General features: G+C 55.1%; 2 protein-coding genes across 6 annotated transcripts; one reads left to right on the forward strand and one right to left on the reverse strand.

Moving 5' to 3' along the window:
- The first annotated feature begins 727 nt into the window (after positions 1-727).
- Syde1 (synapse defective Rho GTPase activating protein 1) lies at positions 728-7,792 on the forward strand. Of its 3 annotated transcripts, none has more exons than XM_006998525.4 (8): positions 728-886; positions 2,364-2,705; positions 2,833-3,477; positions 3,655-3,869; positions 4,818-4,944; positions 5,152-5,312; positions 5,993-6,218; positions 6,414-7,792. In XM_006998525.4, exons 1-8 carry the CDS (start codon positions 799-801, stop codon positions 6,815-6,817), a joined length of 2,208 nt encoding a protein of 735 aa, XP_006998587.2. In that variant the 5' UTR covers positions 728-798; the 3' UTR covers positions 6,818-7,792. The 3 variants fall into 3 exon arrangements, with proteins under 3 accessions (XP_006998587.2, XP_076415523.1, XP_076415522.1); XM_076559408.1 differs by lacking the exon at positions 728-886 and adding an exon at positions 994-1,228 and having other exon boundaries at positions 2,364-2,690; XM_076559407.1 differs by lacking the exon at positions 728-886 and adding an exon at positions 995-1,228.
- Positions 7,790-18,037, reverse strand: Hacl2 (2-hydroxyacyl-CoA lyase 2). Of its 3 annotated transcripts, none has more exons than XM_015991347.3 (16): positions 17,932-18,037; positions 17,311-17,455; positions 15,704-15,905; positions 15,447-15,574; positions 15,225-15,363; positions 15,020-15,131; positions 13,167-13,266; positions 12,737-12,834; positions 12,491-12,627; positions 11,132-11,266; positions 9,146-9,260; positions 8,892-9,061; positions 8,746-8,816; positions 8,597-8,668; positions 8,314-8,419; positions 7,790-8,225 (listed from the first exon to the last, which is right to left on the reverse strand). In XM_015991347.3, the coding sequence occupies exons 2-16, from the start codon at positions 17,443-17,445 to the stop codon at positions 8,047-8,049; spliced, it is 1,899 nt and encodes a 632-aa protein (XP_015846833.1). In that variant the 5' UTR covers positions 17,446-17,455; positions 17,932-18,037; the 3' UTR covers positions 7,790-8,046. The 3 variants fall into 3 exon arrangements, with proteins under 3 accessions (XP_015846833.1, XP_006998585.1, XP_042122673.1); XM_006998523.4 differs by having other exon boundaries at positions 17,707-17,939; XM_042266739.2 differs by lacking the exon at positions 17,932-18,037 and adding an exon at positions 17,845-17,899.
- Between the last annotated feature and the right edge of the window lie 784 nt (positions 18,038-18,821).

The raw sequence follows: 18,821 nt of genomic DNA on the forward strand, positions 1-18,821 counted from the left end.
AGCCAAGACTATGCTAGCACTATGCACTGCACATCGGAGCCGTGAACTCAATCTACTTTATAAAGTTGTCCAGCCTCGGGTATTTCGTTATTAATTAAAAAAATAAAACAACATCTGATTGCATATGCCTCCAGATGATCCTACACCATTTCCTCTTATTTTTGAGACATCGCTACCCTTGCTGTGTTCTCGACTAAGTAGACATTAGAAAGCGAACAATATCAGCTCTGCCAGGTCCATATTCCTGACCCGGGGGCAATGGTGATGAGCATCACGGCTATCTGACACCACTAAATTTGAGGATGGCTTGTTAAACAGCAGTAGTAATTAGAGTTGAGCAGTGAGAGAATTGGGTCGGGTGGGAGGGGCAAAGTATGGCATTGGGGTGACCAAAGAAGATTCATGGGTGAGGTAGTGAGTGATGTGGGGGCTCGATGTACCGGACGAAAGAAGTGGGATTATATGTACTTTGGATGCGTTTTTGGAGACCGGACAGAATTTGCTGCACTCCATCATACAGGGGGATGGTTAAGAAGGCCCAGTCTATGCCATGACATTTGTAGGTGAAGAGGGGCCAGCACCCCGTCATGTCCCTTCCCGGCCCCAGGCGACTACATCTCCCAGCATCGCCTGCTCGGGCCGCGGGAAGGGAAAAGGAAAAAAAAAAAAAAAAGTTAAGGCCAAGCATTCCCGGAATGCGCTTCCTGCTGGCGCGGGCCGGGGGGCGGGCAGGCCGGGCCGGGCGGGGCGGGCGGCCGCAGCCCCGGGGCGCGCACTCGGCCGGGCCGCGGCCCCAGCATGGCCGAGCCGCTGCTCAGGAAGACCTTCTCCCGCCTGCGGGGCCGGGAGAAACTTCCCCGGAAAAAGTCAGATGCGAAGGAGCGCGGTGAGTGCGGGGGCTCGCGAGGGGGGAGGAGATGGGAGCCCCGCCCGGCCTGGGGTCCCCAGATCCCCGGGAGGATACGCAGCAGAACCTGGGGGGTAAGCCGGGACCGAGCCCTGCTGCAGAGGAACATGGGCCAGATCTTTGCAAGGCGGGGGGCCGCAGACCGTTATGTGCAGCTGGCCTGAGATGCCAGCCCCGCGGGTTCCTTGCGAGGCCCTGGAGCGGAGCCTCGCCCCTGACAGGAAATGGGGCCTCGACGGGGCGCCTGGAGGGTGGCCGGAGGACCCGCTGTGACGCACGGACACTGCCGGGCCCGGCGGTGGGCACCGGGAGCTCTGGAGGGTGAGAGGTGGGGGACGCACTCCTGTACCCGAGAAAGGTACTGCGGGGTTATAGCTACTCATGCCGCTTTCCCCACCCCCGTGCCATCTTCGCAGCCTCACCTACCGTGGGCAGTTCCAAGAAACTGTCCTCTTTATTCAGATAGGGAAACTGAGGCACATGGCTGTTGGGTGATTTGTCCAGGGCCTGTGAACTGACTTTAAACAATCCTTTTGACCATGCTACTGATGACAGAGACCTAGAGCAGAGTGCTGGAGGGTAGAAATAGGAGGTGCTTAAATCTGGGGGTCTGCAGACAGCAAGACAGGACCTTAGTGAAATGAGTGTATGGGGCAGGGGTCCTGGGAAGGAACCAGTCGAAAGAGGGAGGCCACCACACCATGGGCCTGACCCCTCCTCCCTGGCCTTTCCCAATGAGTCCCAAGGTTCCCAGGGCCAGAGAAGGGACCCGGGTGCCCACATATAAACACACACCGGAAATCAACCATGATGTCAGGGAGAGAAAGGAGCCAAGACGGGGGTGGGGGGGTGGGATGGGGGGGTGTATGGGGCACTGAGTATAGAAATCTGGCCTGGGCTGAGGAGCACGGTCCGGAGGACCTTGGGGCAGAATTTGGAAAACGGCAGAGGGGGCTGAATGAAGAAGAACCCAGCACTCCTGTGTTTCCTGTCCTGCCTTCAGTCCCGCAGCATCTGGGGGGCGGGAGGGGGGGCGGGACACAATCTTCTCATAAACAGGACGTGGAGCCTCGGGAAAATGACTTGCTCAAGGCCACTCAGTGAGACGTGACAGGCATCAGACTCCACACCGGGATTAATGGGAGGTCTGGAGAAGAGAGACACGGCAAAAATGACCCGAGGTCCCAAGAATATCTGACCTTAACTCGAGGCTGGTTATAGTTTCCCCTTGGAATGCTAGGGGCTGGGGACAGGGGACCTCCAAACTAAGAGACTGAGAAGGTACTGACTAGTTGCCAGGGCCAAACAAAACAGAAGGTCCCAGGGGGCAGTGACTTAGGCTCGGGAACGGATTGCTGTCAGTCAGCTGTGGAAGTGAGGGCCGAAGCCAACTAGCTGGACGGCTGCGGTGGGCCAGACGTAAGAGTTGGGTATTACACCTTTCATTTTCCACCAGGCCGCCCAGCCCAGCGCTCAGAGCCCAGCCCCCCAGAACCAGCGCCTCAGGTCCTTGAAGAGTCCCAGGCCGGAGCAGAGGGTCCTCCCAGCCCCGAGGCGCCTCGGAACCCTGCTCGGGGAGCCTACCTGCAAAGCCTGGAGCCCAGCAGCCGCCGGTGGGTGCTAGGTGGGGCCAAGCCACCAGAGGAGATACCTTTGGGGCCTGGAACTCCTAGCAGTGGGGAGCCTGCTGGTGAGATTTGGTACAACCCCATCCCTGAAGAAGACCCCAGACCACCAGCACCTGAGCCCTCGGGATCAAAGCCAGCCTCCTCTGATCCAGAAGGCTCAGTCATCCAAGGTAGGCGCAAAGTGTACTCACATTCCCACCTGCAAGCATGTACAAGCCTTATACCCATCCCCCTAGGGACCACAAGCATCATATCCCCGACCCAGGCCCTGGCCTCTGAGATTTGCTCTCTCTACAGGCGCAGTCCCTACCAGCCCCGCTACCAAAACCTCCCGTACCAAGTCCCCAGGTCCTGCCAGGCGCCTCTCAATGAAGATGAAGAAGCTGCCAGAGCTGCGGCGCCGCCTGAGCCTGCGAAGTACCCGCACTGGCCGGGAACGAGAGAGGACCGCCCCAGCAGGCTCTGTCATCAGCCGCTACCACCTGGACAGCAGCGTGGGGACTCCTGGGCAGGCATCAGTGGCCGGAGGCACTAGGAGCCCAAGGGGTGGGTACCTCAGTGATGGTGATTCGCCGGAGCGGCCTGGGGGACCACCATCACCCACTGCCTTCCGGCCATATGAGGTGGGCCCATCAGCTCGGGCGCCTCCGGCTGCACTCTGGGGGCGTCTCAGCCTGCACCTGTATGGGCTAGGGGGTCTGCGGCCAAGTCCGGGGGCCACTCCTCGAGATCTCTGCTGCCTTCTTCAAGTGGATGGGGTAGCGCGGGCCCGCACAGGGCCACTTCGAGGTGGACCAGACTTCCTGAGGCTGGACCACACCTTCCACTTGGAGCTGGAGGCTGCTCGGCTCCTGCGGGCCCTGGTACTTGCATGGGACCCTGGTGTGAGGCGGCACCGGCCCTGCGCCCAGGGCACTGTGTTACTGCCAACCGTCTTTCGAGGTAAGACTTGGGACTTCCAGGAAGGAAAAGCAAGACACAAGACCCAGCTCAGGGTGTCCTGTTCTCCCATAGCACCCATGGGGGCTGGGCTCCATCAGTGAGGGTTGCCCTAGATAAAGGAGCCAGGACACCAGAACCTTTGGGACGGAACTGGCTCAATCCTTCTTGCATCTTTAGGGTGCCAGGCCCAACAACTGGCCGTTCGTCTGGAGCCCCAGGGACTTCTTTATGCCAAGCTAACACTGTCGGAACAGCAAGAAGCTCCTGCGGCAGTGGAGCCCCGTGTCTTCGGGCTCCCTCTGCAGCTACTGGTGGAACGTGAACAGTCCCCTGGCCAAGTGCCCCTTATCATCCGAAAGTGTGTGGGACAGATCGAATGCCGAGGGCTGCGGGTGAGCCCTTGTACCCAATCCTGCTGCCTTAGACATACTGCCTGGACCCCCTTCACCAACCTGAGCTGTTCTGGGATCCAACATTCACCTAAGGGAAAAGGAATCCTCCCTCATGGCACCAGGACCCGTGCACGGATCATTTGTCCATTTTATTACAGGATCTCAGCCCTGATGGAGCTCAGTCTCCAGGAGTGAGAGGGATGATTGACAGTTCACAGATGTCCAACTGTAGCTGGGAGGGGAGTTAAGAAAGGAGGTAGCCTAGCATGGTGGCACACGCCCCAGCACCAGAAATGCTAAGGCAAGATGGAGAATCCAAGGGCAGCTGAGCAACACAGTGAGACTCTTTCTAAAAAAAAATAATAATAATAAAAAAAAATAATAATAAAATAAAATAAAAAAAAACCTGAAAGGGAAAGGGGTCTGGGACAACTTAAAGCAGGCCCTGACTTGCTTGAATTAGTCAAAGAAGGCTTCCTGGAAGATGAGAATTGTGAGGTCAGAGGAAGTGGTCCAAACGGATTTACAAAGCTAGGTGTGTGTCTGGGCTTTTTTTTTTTTTTTTTTTGGCCTGGTGCTGGGGGATTTGAACCCAGGGCCTCCTACATGCTCGGCAAGCACTTTACCGTTCAGCTCCACCCCAGCCACCGTTTTACTTTTGGAGACGGGGTTTTGCCAGGTAGCCCAGGCTGGCCTTGAGCACACTCTGTAGCCTATAGCCCAGGTGATCCTCCTGCCTTGGCCTCAGCGTGCTGAACTACTCGTCCTGGCTCAGGGGCACTTGGGACAGTTGTTGTAGCAGCTGGGGAGGCAGCCAATGAGGATGCTTGTGGATGGCCCCACCCTCGTAGGCCAAAACAGCCACCATCACGTTGTCCAGACATCCAGCCCCACCCCAGCAGTCGTTGCCTGTGGCTGCAGGAAGACATCCTTTCTCTGTGTCCCCAGGTGGTGGGGCTGTACCGTCTGTGTGGCTCGGCGGCAGTGAAGAAGGAGCTTCGCGATGCCTTTGAGCAGGACAGTGCAGCTGTGTGCCTCTCTGAAGACGTGTACCCTGATATCAACGTCATCACAGGTCAGCATGGCCCCTCTCCCCGGCCTGCTCCGTCCCTCCAACTCCTAACCTCCAGGCCAGCCTGCAGGCCCCAGTGAAACCTCCGTCCTGCCTCCTCTTGCTATCATGTCTTACACCTGCTCTCTTCCCACTACTACTGTCAGCCCAGTGACCCCTCTGGCTTCAGAAGTCAGGGTGCCTTAACCAGAGGGGACCCTCTGTCCACAGGCATCCTCAAGGATTATCTTCGGGAGCTGCCTACTCCACTCATCACCCAGCCCCTCTACCAGGTGGTGCTAGAGGCCATGGCCCAAGGACACCCAAGCAGGGCTTCCCTGGGTCCTGAGGGCACCAGAGGGCTCCTCAGCTGCCTGCCAGATGTGGAAAGAGTGAGTTGCCCGGCTGGGAACATTGGGACATACAGCAGTTGATACCAGTGAAGTGTTTTAACCATGCCTGAGATGTGATGATCATATAGGATCATCACATCTCAACAAAGCACATGTTACTCATCTGTCAGTTCCTGAATTAGGAAGTCAAGGCTCAGTTTAGCGATTTGCCCAAGGTCAAACAGCCAAGATGTGTCCAAAACGCACACTCGAGGCAGGCATAGTGTTACATGCCTCTCTACTCCTGGCACTCAAGAGTCAAAAGCAAGAGGATTTCAAGTTGGAGACCAGCCTAAGCTACACAGCTAGTTCCAGGGCAGCCTGGGCTGTGTGGCAAACTGAACAGACAGGCCTGCCAACCTGACACAAGGGAAATTCCTGGCTGTGGGATCTTGGAAAAAGTCCTTGAAACTGTGCTCCTGTGCATCTATAAAATAAAATTCATGCTAATATTGCCTAACACGGAGTGGGTTAGAGTTCAAGCCCCTCCATTCCAAAGGTAAATTGCCCTTGGCCTGAATCTCAGTTTCGCAAAATACATTCCTAAATACTAACACCTCCCCATGGCTATGAGAACTTGAGCCAAAGTTTCTCCACTCTAAGCCACCCCTAAGTGTCCCGCAAGGGCAACGGGCTCAGGTTTACCCGCCTTGTGCCCACCCTGGCAACCCTCTCCACAGGCCACACTGACGCTCCTCCTGGACCACCTGCGCCTCGTTTCCTCCTTCCACACCCACAACCGCATGACCCCGCAGAACTTGGCAGTGTGCTTCGGACCGGTGCTGCTGCCAGCGAGACAGACACCCGCTCGGCCGCGGCTCCGTAGCTCAGGCCCAGGCGTAACCAGTGCCGTGGACTTCAAGCGCCACATCGAAGTCCTGCATTACCTGCTACAATCTTGGCCAGGTGAACATCGCCCATCCCTATCCGCCTCCCTGACATGATGCTTCCCTACTAGCCAATCATGGGCTGGAACCTGTGGAAGGCCACTCCCCTGGGGGGGGGGTTAAACTTGTAAACTTGTCTCTCAGAAGGCCAATCGGGGACCTGGATGCCACTACGGTGCATCCCATCTCATAACTCTCCCTGTGAACCCCGCAGATACCCGCCGGCCCCCAGAGGCCCCGGACGTCGCACCTTATTTGCGGCCCAAACGACAGCCGCCGCTGCACTTGCCACTGGTGGGCCCCGAGGTGGTGACTCGGCCCCGAGGTCGCGGGGGCCCTGAAAGTCCCCCAAGCAACCGCTATGCTGGCGACTGGAGCGTGTGTGGAAGAGACTTACTGCCGCGTGGGCGGGACTTCCTGTCCGGGCCTGACTATGACCACGTGACAGGCAGCGACAGTGAGGAAGATGATGATGAGACCGGAGAGCAGAGGGGCACTACTGACTTCGAAGATGAGTTTGATGCACCCTTCAACCCACACCTGAATCTCAAAGACTTTGATGCTCTCATCCTGGATCTGGAGAGAGAACTCTCCAAGCAGATCAATGTGTGCCTCTGAGCCCTTGAAGCAGGTGCTGGACTCTGGTTGATAAGGAATCGCTTCCTGGTTGCTAAGGACCAGGTTCTGGTTACTGGTGACTGGATTCCCAGTTACTAAAGCAGTGCCTTGATGACCTAAAAGGACCAGACCAGAGTAGCTCAGGCTGAGCTCCTGGTTGCTAGGGAGTTGCCAAGGGACCAGCCTCCTGCGCTAAGAATCATTCCCAGCTTCTAGTGCCCTTGTTTGGGCCCTAGTTGCAATGACCAGGCTCTTGGCATTTTAAGCACTGATGCCATGGCCCTCTCCTGAGCACCAGGGCTCCTCTCGCTGCCGGAGACAGTTCTGCTTGCTAGACTGGCCTCTCTTGCCTCCCCTTTGTAGGGGAACACCAATTACTGTGAGCATCACCCTGGGGTGTTGAGACATCCCTAGTCAACCCTCTTGCTGCTTCCAACCAAACCAGTATTAGCATTGAGCACTACACTCTGTCTCTCCCTCCCCTTAAGTATCTAAGGACAATCATGAGGTTCTATTTAAGGGACACAGCCCCAGGTTTGGCCTCCATCTGTGAAGGGATGGCTTGGACCTATAGCAAAACAGCTGATTTCCCCCAACTCTTCTAGGCAAGACCCCCCCAAGATGAACCTCTAACCAGCAAATGGAGACAGAGTCTGACCCTTCCTTTCCCCAGCAGCCCTTTCCTGAAACCCCTGAAAAACTGAGCACTTAACCCCTCCCCTTTGGAGGGACCCCACCTGAGGTATCAGGCTGGGGGCACTTTGGTACGGAAAATATTTATTGCCTCCATGCATGTGTGTGTCTGTGTGAGGACTCGTGTGCACTGGCCTGTCTGGAGTGGGATAGTATTTGCCATCCCTAGGTACCCCAAACCCCCAGTGATCAAGTGGGAGAATTAGGTCCCCTTCCAGTCTCCTGCTTCTTCCCACTACTTCCATCTTTGTGGATAACAAATAAACCAGTATACACGTGTTATGTGACTGAGTCCTTGGGCTCACGTAGCCAAGAGCTTTATTCAGTCTATAAGAAGGAGAGAGGTGTATGGCTGGGCCCGGGAAAAAGCTGCTACTCAGGGCCATCAAGGTGCCTCTTTGATCCCTCCGTTACCCACTGGGAGGACTGTAGAATTGTTGGACCTTGTGAGCTCAGAGCAGGCAAGGATGAAAACTCTAGATAGGCCGAGCATAGTCCAGGTACGGAGAGGCAAGCACACTAACCCGCACATAGCGCTATACAGAAATGGAGCCGTCTCTGAAATCTGTCCTCCCGATCAGGATGTTGACCACGACTGGGTGGCCCTCCCGGCAAAGCTGCTGTCCTTCACGGAGTACCTTGACCACTTGATCCTCGTTGTCCCGTGAGAGCATCAATCCCTGGGCCCCCAGGCCTATGGCTGCCTTGTGATAATCTAAAAGAAAGGAAGTCAGACAGTAACAGAGGGCCCGCCAGGAGAATAACAGAAGCCCGGGTAGGCCTAAAATACTCCGGCCCCTCACCAGTGTAAGCCAGGCTGCAGGCCACATCACTGCCCAACCTGGGCACCTGTTCCCGAGAAATCTGGGTCCAACCTGCATCATTCCCTATCAAGGCCATCACTGGTATCTGTAGAAAAAAAAAAAAAAAAAAAACAGGCAGGAGCCATCAGTCCAAAGGTCTGACCAGCCACAAGACAGGGCCTATGGACCACTGAGGAAGCACCACCCACCTACCCACCCACCCACCCTGGATGACATATCCCAGAACCCTGGGCATCAACTTCCCTCAGGGTAGCCCGGTCACCTTGTGTCTGACGAACGTGTCAAACTCGATGAGGCTGTAGCCAAAGGCTCCATCCCCAAACAGGCACCAGACCTGGTAGGGGGGACCCAGGGCAGTTAGGGTGGTTCACAGCCCAGAAAGCAGCTAGTCTCCCACATCCAATGCCTCACCTCGGCATCCGGCTGACACAGCTTAGCCCCGAGTGCAAAACCTGCACCAACTCCCAGAGTCCCAAAGGCTCCTAGGAAGGTAAGAGCAGACTGCTGTGAAGGGGTCCACGGCGTGCGAGCTGCCCCGGGTGTGGGCCTTTCCTTACCAGGATCGAGCCAGCGCAGGGGCCCTCGGGGCTGTACCAAGTAGGCGGCAGTGGCCACAAAGTCGCCACCATCGACCACGAGAAGCGCATTGTCAGGCAGGGTTTCCTCCACCTGCTGTAACACCTGCACTGGGTTCAGGTGCTGAGATACAGGCATTACAGCCTTGTCCCTGCAACAGGACGGTGGAGGTCAGCAGGGATGCCTGGCAACAGCCCCCCCCCCTCCTTACCATGTCCACTCCACCTAGACTGACCGATAGGTCTGCTCCTTCTGCTGGTCGGCTTTCCGAAGCTCCTCAGCCCAATCTGAGGCCCACACCTGGCCCTGAAGGCCTTCCGCCAGCTTGAGCATAAAGGAACCCACGTCTCCTAGGAAAGGAAGAAAGCACAGCTGTAGGGCCAGCTGCAGGGCGGCAGCTCCCTCCTGCCCTTTGAGCACCAGAGGCCCAAATATAACAAGAGGCCAGCAGCAGCATCTGTGAGGAAAGCAGGAAAGTGGGCCAGAGGCATTCTTAGGACAAGGCCGAGGAAGCCCTTCCCACGAGCCTTGGGGAACTGGTGAGGGTGTCTTGGAAAGATGGAAGGCAAGACGGGGAATGAGGTGTGGGGAAGCTGCAAGCCTAAGCTGGCCTCAGTACCTCCCTGCCCCTCAGAACCCAGAGGCACCACGTCCTGTCAGTTCTGCCTCCAAAATATGTCACCCACCAAGGAAGTCTTTCCGGCCCAAGCACATGGGCCCTCACAGCAGGCACTGAATGGCGATGGCATGCTTTCTCGCCATCCCTCTTGAGAAAATGAGCAGACACACATTCAGAGATGTGGCTTCTCACCTAGTCTGTCCCCGCATCAATGGTCATTTATTTTCCCTGCCTCCTCCCCCAGCCTGTTAAATCTGCAGTACGGGGCACCAAACCCAGGGTCTCGAGCATCCCAGGCAAACACTCCAGCACTTAAAAAAAAGCAAGTATTACATATACTTACTGTTTATTATGTATATTGGGGCGTGGGGTGAGCAACACTGAGTGTGGAGGTCCTTCTACTGTGTGGGTCTGGGGCTCAAATTCAGGTCATTAGGTTGGCAGTAAGTGCCTTTACCTTCTTAACAGCTTGTCAGCCCTATTTTGGTGGTGGTTTTTTATTTTGTTTATTTTGTTTTGCTTTGTGTTTTGAGACAGGATCTAACTATGGAACACTCGCTGGCCTGGAACTCTCTATGCAGAACAGGCTGGCCTTGAACTCAGAAATCTACCAGCTTCTGCCTCCTCCGTGGTAGGATTAAAAGACCTGTGCCACCAAACTTACCACCCCACCCCACCCAGGCTTTTTTTGGGGGTCAGAATATCACACTGTAGTCCAGGCTAGCCTTAAACTCCCTGTTCATCAAGGATTTGGCTCAAACTCTCAGTGGTTCTCCTGCTTCAGTATTGGGATTACAAGTATGCACCACCATCACCCGGTGTGGCAGCACACTCTTTAATCCCAGCACTGGGCAGACAGAGGCGGGCGCATCTCTGTGAGTTCAAGGCCAGCCTGATCTCCATAGTGAGTTCCAAGATAGTCAGAGCCACATGGTGAGACCCTGTTTCCAAACAAACAAAAACCCAAGTGTGCACTACCACAGGTGACGCTCGAGTTCTTTTAGTTTGAGATAGATCTTGCTAAATAAGTTACACAGGCCTCAAATAGGTAATCTTCTGGTCTCTGTTCCCTCACCTCCCTCCCACCAAAAGCTGGAATCACAGGCATGCAGCAGCATCCCCAGATTGTCCAGTTCCTTTTATCATCCCCTCCCTGCCCACTTCGTCTGCTGCCCATGAACATCTGGGAGGGACCTTCCCCAACACACAGAGTGGCACATCCAAGGGATCCTGTTGCTACAAGAGAGTCAATGTCCTTACAACAGTGGGCAGAGTAAGGCATGTAAAGGGGGCAAAAATCAGGAGGGTTAGACTAACAGGGTGGCTTAGGGGCCATGGTCCAGCCGAAAGCAACAGGCCACATCACATTCAGGAGTTGATCACATGCAAAATCCCAAACCTCCCTCTGCACCCACCCTCCCTCTGCTCGTCCCTCCAAGTGCTTCTGTCTGCAAGCTTCAGTCTGCAAGCCAAGTGTGTCTCAGGTTGCCCACGTGTCCCCTGGTGCAGGGTCAGGGCCTGACACTCAGTTCAAGCTAGCTGCAACAGAGATAGGATGGAAAGAGACCATGCACATGGTGGGGACTCTTGGGGTATGCTCACCCTGCACAGCCTCCTGGGGCTTCCAGAAGATGTCTGAGTTGAGCAACATATCATCCCGGTTCCGATTGACGATGATGATTTTGCTCTTGCGGTTGAGGACACGACCATAAGACAGGCGGAAATCACACACGGCTCCTGCGGTGATAGGCAGGGCGTCAGTGGGCACAACCTCACTCCTGATCCACTGTGGCACACTGAGTGTACAATGGTCCCTATTCTTTATGTCCCAACATCTGTGCCACTGGCAGGGACCTTACAGCTGTTTACATTTATTGGGAGGACGGGGTTGCATGCGCCATGACAGAAGACGACTTGCAGGGGTCTGTTTTCTCCTCCCGCTATGTGGGTTCCAGGGATCAAACTCAGTCTATCAGGCTCAGCAACAAGCACTTTTACCCACTAAGCATCTAGCCAGCATGACTTTGCCGTTCTTGACTCTGGGCAGGCCTCTTGAATGGCTCTGATCAAGAAACCACCGCAAAGCAACGGTGTGCCATACCGAGACAAGGGTTCAAGAGGTCACGAGGGCTGGGGTTTATGTGGCTCAGTAGCAGAATACTCACTTAGCATGTGCAAGGCCATGGATTCCAGCCTCAACACCACAAAGGGAGAAAAAGGGGGAGAAAAGCACGTGACCCAAGCAAGCTGGTCTGCTGGGAAGAACCTTGAGGAGTAGCGTGAGGGGACTCAGTTACCCAACCTGAGACATACCTAGACTAGCCACTGAAAAGACCTCCCACCCCTCACCACCCTTGGCTCATGTATGAGCCCAGCCAAACAGAGAATTCCTACCTAACCTTCTGGTGAGACGTAAGCAATCATGAACTTGTCATAAGCCACTGAATATGGGGTGCCATTACCGTCCTGTACAGCGTATCAATGTTCCAGTCAGTGACAGTTCATACACACGACCGTGGTCTTGTGAATGACATGACTCAGCAGGTTCCCAGCTACCCACTGGCTTGTATACGCACACTCAAAATCCACACAAGAAAACCACTTAGTGACACGTTTCCCAGAATGCACTCTGTAGTCAAGCAGTACAGAGCTGTACAGAGCAGGAGCTGACGGGGTGTGCCTGTCATGTGACTGATGGGATACAAAATGGTTTGTGTAAAAATGTGTGTAAGACACAGCGAGTGTCCACAGGGTAGGCTTCCTCTGGGGGAAGCCAGGGCACACCACAAGGCTGCGGTCTGGGGTGAGTTTGCTGGCCTGTGTATTCGGGCTTGTTCTATGGCCTTTGGAAGGGAAGGGGTGGCTGCAGAGGAAGAAGTACGAGGGATCGCTAAGGGAGGATGCTAGGGATGAGGATGGGCAAGGTCGGGGACCCAGGGCAGACTAGGGGGCTGAGCCTACCTGCCAGGACAACAACATCCGCTTTCTTCAGGGCTGCACTGCGGTTCTGCCGGATGTGGAGAGGGTGGTTGCGGCCCAGCAGCCCCCGAGACATCCCCCCCAAGAAGCAGGGGACACCCAGGGTCTCCACAGCAGCCCTGTTGGGGGGTGGGGAGGAATCCAAGTAAAGCAGAGATGGGTATGACCAAGGCCACTGGAACACCAGGGACCAAGACCATGACTTAAGACAGGGCAAGAACTCCTCACCTAAGCTTGCTGGCAGGGGTCGGGGGCAGCAGGGCCTGACTCCCCAGCACAAGCAGGGGTCTCTTGGCCCGGCTCAGGATCTCCACACAGCGTTGGACCTGGGTTGACAAGCAGAGATCAAAGGGCCATCCCACAGTCTAGGCAAGGCAGTCAGCAGGTCATAACACTTGCCTGGAAAGCCTAAGCTGAGTCCCCAGAACTCATGTAGAGGCAGAAGGAGAGAATCAACTCCACAAAGTTGTACCCTGACCTCCACATGCAAGTAGCAGTCCACATGCAACACACAAACACACATACATTTTTCAAAAATTTAAACGGCCATCTTGGGGTCCCTGCCAGCCCACGAGATTAAGGCCCCAGCACTGGCCCCGAGAGATCTTCAAGGCCTTGCCAGGTGGGAGTCCCAGGCTAGGAAAGAGAGTTGATTCACCTGCTGGGGAGACGCCTGGGGAATGTCCAAGGGCAGGGGTCCCTCAGGACGAGGCTCCCAAGCCCCAACAAACAGGTTGGCCAGGCAGTTCTGTAAATACCTGTGAGGACAGGGAGGAACCAGTCACCAAGGTTAATACAGCATTCTGGAGGCTGAGGCCAGGAAAGGAATCGGGGAGGATAACCATGACACTGGGGCACTCAATGGCCGAGTCACCAGCTGCTTATTTGTCCCTTCAGGTAGCCACCCTAATTTGACAAGGCTCCCAGACATGTAACAGAGAATGCCAGTGTAGAAACTGGAGCTGTGGGTTAGACTCTGCCTCTACGGTATCCCAGCTGTGGAACTCTGGGCCAGTTCCTTCGATGTTTTGAGCTTCCTCCTCTGTAAAACGGGAAAGTTTCCATCACTATCCTCTTAGGTTATAAGGCATGTTGTGGTTTAGGAGTGTGGCTCAGTGGTAAAGCCCTTGCCTAGTGTAGGTGAAGCCATAGTTTCCATCTCCAGCACCACCGGAAGGGAAGGATTTTGCAAACGCTCTGTCCGTGGGAGGTATTAATGTTAGCCAGTCACTTCTTGTAGTGCCTGCTGCTCTGTCTCCCTACTCACTGGGGCCCAGGCCTGGAGTTTCTAAGGCCCTGTGACACAAAAAGAAACCTTGCCCAGGCCTTGCCCTCAAGGAACACTCCATCTCACTAAAGACAGACACGTGAGTGTCAGCGGGAAGCAGTCACAGCGCAGAGCCAAAGCCTGTCTTGTCTGTTAGAGTCAAGGCTGCAGGGAGTTAGGATGAGGCCAAGAACGTGGGAAGCCACGGGGACATGACTTACAAAGGAAAGACAATCCAGCACCAGAGATACCGAGGCAAGGGGACCGACACCAGCCATGAGCCAGCCTGGGCTACGAAGCTAACCCCATTCTCATGAAAGCCAATAAAAATAAAAATACATAAAGGGGAGGCAGAAAAAGAGGCAGGCTTCCAAGTGACACTGAGAGAGAGGGCAGGAAGAGAAGAGGACCAGATGACTGGGAGACCAGAGTCTTAAGAACAAGACTACTGGGCGGGCAGTGGCGGCGCACGCCTTTAATCCCAGCACTCGGGAGGCAGAGGCAGGCGGATCTCTGTGAGTTCGAGGCCAGCCTGGTCTCCAAAGCGAGTTGCAGGAAAGGCGCAAAGCAATATAGAGAAACCCTGTCTCGAAAAAAAAAAAAAAGAACAAGACTACCGGACAAGCATGGAGCACCTGTTATCCCAGATAGGTAGGAAGATATTTGGGGAAGCTGAGAGAGGATTTCCAAGTTCCTGAACAGCCTGGACCGGACAGATTTCTGGGCCAGAGTGGGTCACATAGTAAGGCCACAGAATAAAATCACTCTTGCTTGATCTGGTCGTCAAAGCAGTTCTCACACACCAGCACAGGAACCTGAATGTCTTGTCCACGGATGACACCCAATGCCTATCCTGCTATCTGGCACAGAGATCTGGCCCACTAAATATCTGGGAGGGGAGGGGCAAAAGTGAGCTAAGGGAGAAGACAGAGAAGCCCAGGAATGAGGAAGTGGTAGAGGTGGAGGAAGGGGACGACAGGAAAACCTCAGGACCTCTGTGCCTGCCGCTCTCCTCTCTCTGGTCACAGAGGCCATGCCTTGCTTTCCCAAACCTGCTACGTTCCCTCCTGCCTCAGGACCTTCACACACGCACTGCTTTTACATGGAATGCTCTCCCTACAGCTCGCTCCTCCGAGGTCATGTGTACTCAATGAATGAGTCAAAGAAGGAGGGGATGCATGTGGGGAGAAGACAGAAAGAGGCGGAAGACGGAAGAGGCATGTAATGGGGATGGCAGTACTCACCAGAAGACCACTCGACCCATGAGACCCTTGGGCAACGTGGCTGGTATCATCTCCTTCTCAACCATGAAGTAGGGATACAGTACATCAAGAGGCAACTCCACAAACACTGGACCTGCAGGGACAGGAAGACTCTGAGCCTGTGGTGCCCGCTGCAGAAACCCGACCCCCAGGCCCTTATCACTGTCCAGCTCCCTCCTCCACCTACCTGGGGTGCCTGACTGGGCAGCAGCCATTGCGGCCCTCAGGGTAGGTACGATGTCTCGCACCGTCCGCACAGAAGCGCAAAACTTGCAGAGCGGCCTGAACAGAGACATCTGATCAATGGCCTGGAGTGCTCCCCGTTTCTGGCAGAGAAGGGGTGGGATGGTTATCAGGTAAGCTCGGGAGGCTTTCCTGGGGACCCTGCCCACCCTTAAGGACTAGGCACCTGAAGCAGGGTGCTGGCAGCCCCACCCAGAAGCAGGACTGGCGACTGCGCCACCTGTGCATTCTTCACTGCCGTCACCGTGTTGGTAAGACCAGGACCAGCTGTCACTGCTGCCACACCCACTGTCCCTGGAAGACAGAGCTGATGACAACCACGCCACCCTCCCAGCCATCGTCCTATGCCCACCCCGCCTCTCGTTCACAGGTTCCATGTCACTGACCTGCCAGCCCCCAGCCCTCCCCACATACCCCACTTACCAGTCAGGCGGGCCACAGCATCGGCAGCAAAAACAGCAGTGACCTCGTGGCGTGTGTCTACCACACGGATGCCCAGCTTCTCACAGGCCACCAGCAGTGGGGAAATGTGCCCACCGACCAGTGTGAAGACAAACCGTACCCCGTGGGCCCTGAGCACAGCTGCCACGCTCTCCCCACCATGCCGGATGCTCGTCTTGTCCACCTAGGGGAGATGAGGAACAAGACAGTCACAGGCTAGCCCAGGAGCCGGTACAAGAACAGGCAGGAGCACAGTCAGAGGACAGAGGTACTTAGATGCTGGTCAGAGACATACCACACAATATTCAGGGGAGAGTACACTGTCTAAGCAAATCTTATCGTTCTCTTTTTCCTGCAGCTAAGAACACCAAGACTTGCCCAAGTAATAGAGTCGGACAGAACCCACATTCTTTTTGCAGCAACAGTGGGGAGTGAACCCAAAACATAGACCATGTTCGAGAAGCACTCCAGCACTGAGCTGTATCATTACTCTTTCTACTTTTTATTTTGAGACAAGGTCTCACTAGGCCTCCCAGAATGGCTCTGAACCCCTGGTGTAGCCTAGGCAGGAGCTTGAACCTGTGATCATCTTTTCCAGCCTACCAAGGAGCCAGCAGGCTAAGAGAGGGCCTACGTTCTTAAGTGGCTCAGCAGATTACACTACCTGCTCCAGAGGTACTCAGCCAGTCAGTCCTTCGGAAGAACGGAGGGCAGGTCTACAGAACCCAGGGGAGTTTGGCAAGAGGCAGAAGGCCCCTGGCTTGGCCTCACGCCTGCTTTCTGGTACCCCTGCAGGGCCTGGCACCTGGAGTGCTAATTCCAGCCTCCTACCTCCCTCTCACTCTGCTCATGAGGCTCGTGTCCAGCTGAGAGGCTGCCAGCAGCCACATGCCTAGCACGGAAGTGCCTCCTGGCACAGACTGCCCTGAGCATCCAAGCCTCAGGAGCCTCACAGCTTCCAACCGCCACACACCTCAAGGTCAGTGACACTGCTCCACTAGAAGAAAAATGACTGGGGGTGGGGGGGTGGGATCGAGAATTTCTCACAATGGAACAAAGGGTTTAGAGTGTTTCTTGTAGGGTCAGCTTTTTCCAAACCTGTCATCTAGAGCAAATACTAAACTTTTCTGTGGATCAGTTTCCCCTTGTGGACACAAGGACAGAAATGATAGCACCTACCTCGGTGAAGGTGGTAAGTAAGAGACATGTTAAAAAAGCTCCTCCCTCGGAAGAGCTCTGAACCCTTTGGGTAGCCTAGTTTCACAGTCCAGTCCCTCCCCTGCCTACCTTCAGCCCACCAATTCCACTGTGTTTAAAAAGCCTTCTCTGTTAAAATGACTCAGACCGCTGAGTATGAAGGTAGGCGGATTGCGTGCTGTCCAAAGAGCGACACTTTCCCCATTATCTCGTACTAGATACAAAGTCCAGGGCCCATACACAGTTTGGCAAAGGGAAAAAGCTGTGCAAAGAATCTCCCAACCACTCTGGACTAGTCGGGACTCGCTTTCCCCACATGCTCAGTGGATGAGCTGTGAGGAGTGCCTTCAGTCCCCTCCTCCTAACCCCAGCCCTCCTCCTGCCCTAAGCACCTTGTGCATCAGCTGATAGAAGAGCCCCAGTCTGTGAGCGGTGCCCAGTACAGCAGCCACCAGTGTCCCAAACGCCAGGAGCAGGAACGAGGGGAAGAAACCCCCAGCAGGTGCGGCGGCCGCAGGAGTCTCCATGAGGCGGAACCTAAGTAGGGAAGCGCAGAGCCAGAACCTGAGCACTATAATCTAATCCGGAAGCAGGATAGTCCGCCCGATCCTGAGCCACGCCCCCGACCTGCCACACCACGCCCACGGACGCATCTAAACTGGGCTGAGGCCACGCCTCTAACAAGGCTAATTCCGCCCCCTGACGTCATCACTTGCAATCTAAACGTAGGCCTGCGCAGATCAAGGCGATCGCAGCGGCATCGAAACAGAGCCGTGGTCCCTACTTACTGATTTGTTAGTAAATCCACAGGGATACCCGCCCTCCTCATCGCAAGACTCAGCGGAGAGCCCGCCCCACGCTTGCTTCATGGAGTCGTAAGGCCACACCCCCACCGGGTAGCGCAACCCAGGACACGCCTCCCCAACCTGACTCTTGGCCTTCGGCCGAGGTTACATTGTAGCAGGATGCTCTTCCAACTCCACTACACAGACACCCCCCCAAGGCCCTATGACCTTTGCCTACAGGAAACGTCCCTGACTCCAGAGAAACTCAGACACCTCTGGGTCACGTGACTCGGGCGCGCGCGGTGATGCCCCTTTCGCCCACTTGGCTCAGCAGCACCCCGTAGTCCAGCGCGAGGCGCGTGCGCCGAACTGGAGTCTTGCTGGAAAGACTCACCCATAAGAGCTGTTTATCATTGGTCGCGTCTCTCCCCTTGCCTCCAATTGGCTGACACTGCCCCGGCTCCCTAGAACACGCAAGCCCCGCCCCCGTCCGTAGGCCCGCCCCTTCCTGGACCACTGTGGCTTTGCATGGTGTTGAGAAGAATTCCTAGGGCTTTGTGTTCAACCACCCTCCAGATGTCCAGCATCTGGGGACCCCGTCACCTTTTACACACTCCAGTCTTCTCCACAAGTCCCTTTCTCCAATTTTCGTCTTTGTCTTCTGTGACTTACTGAGTTTAATCAATCTATGTCTATTTGTGTGACCAAGGGTTTCAAGCTGTCTTCTGGAGCCTGGGCTTATCAATGGATATTTAACAAGAGACAATGTAAACCGAGCGTGTTGGGGCATGCCTTTAATTCCACCAATCTGAAGGCAGAGGCAGTCAGACCTCTGTGAGTTCCTGCATATATGTTTATGTATACAAACATGCACACACCGACCAGCCTGGCCTACACGGTGAGTTCCAGGACAAGCAGGATTGCATAGGGACCAAGCAAAAATTATAATTGCATTGGCTGTGTCATGTCCACAAGATAGCATTCCGTAGCCCTTCTCCCTGTCTTTTGGCTCTTATATTCTTTCCCTTGGCCTTTGCAAGCCATGATATAAGCCCTGTTTAGAGCTTAGCGTTCAGCCATACCTTATCAGCAACCATGGTCTCTGTTTCCACCTCAGT

This window comes from Peromyscus maniculatus, chromosome 22 (genome assembly GCF_049852395.1).
Source record: "Peromyscus maniculatus bairdii isolate BWxNUB_F1_BW_parent chromosome 22, HU_Pman_BW_mat_3.1, whole genome shotgun sequence".
Lineage (NCBI taxonomy): Eukaryota > Metazoa > Chordata > Mammalia > Rodentia > Cricetidae > Peromyscus > Peromyscus maniculatus.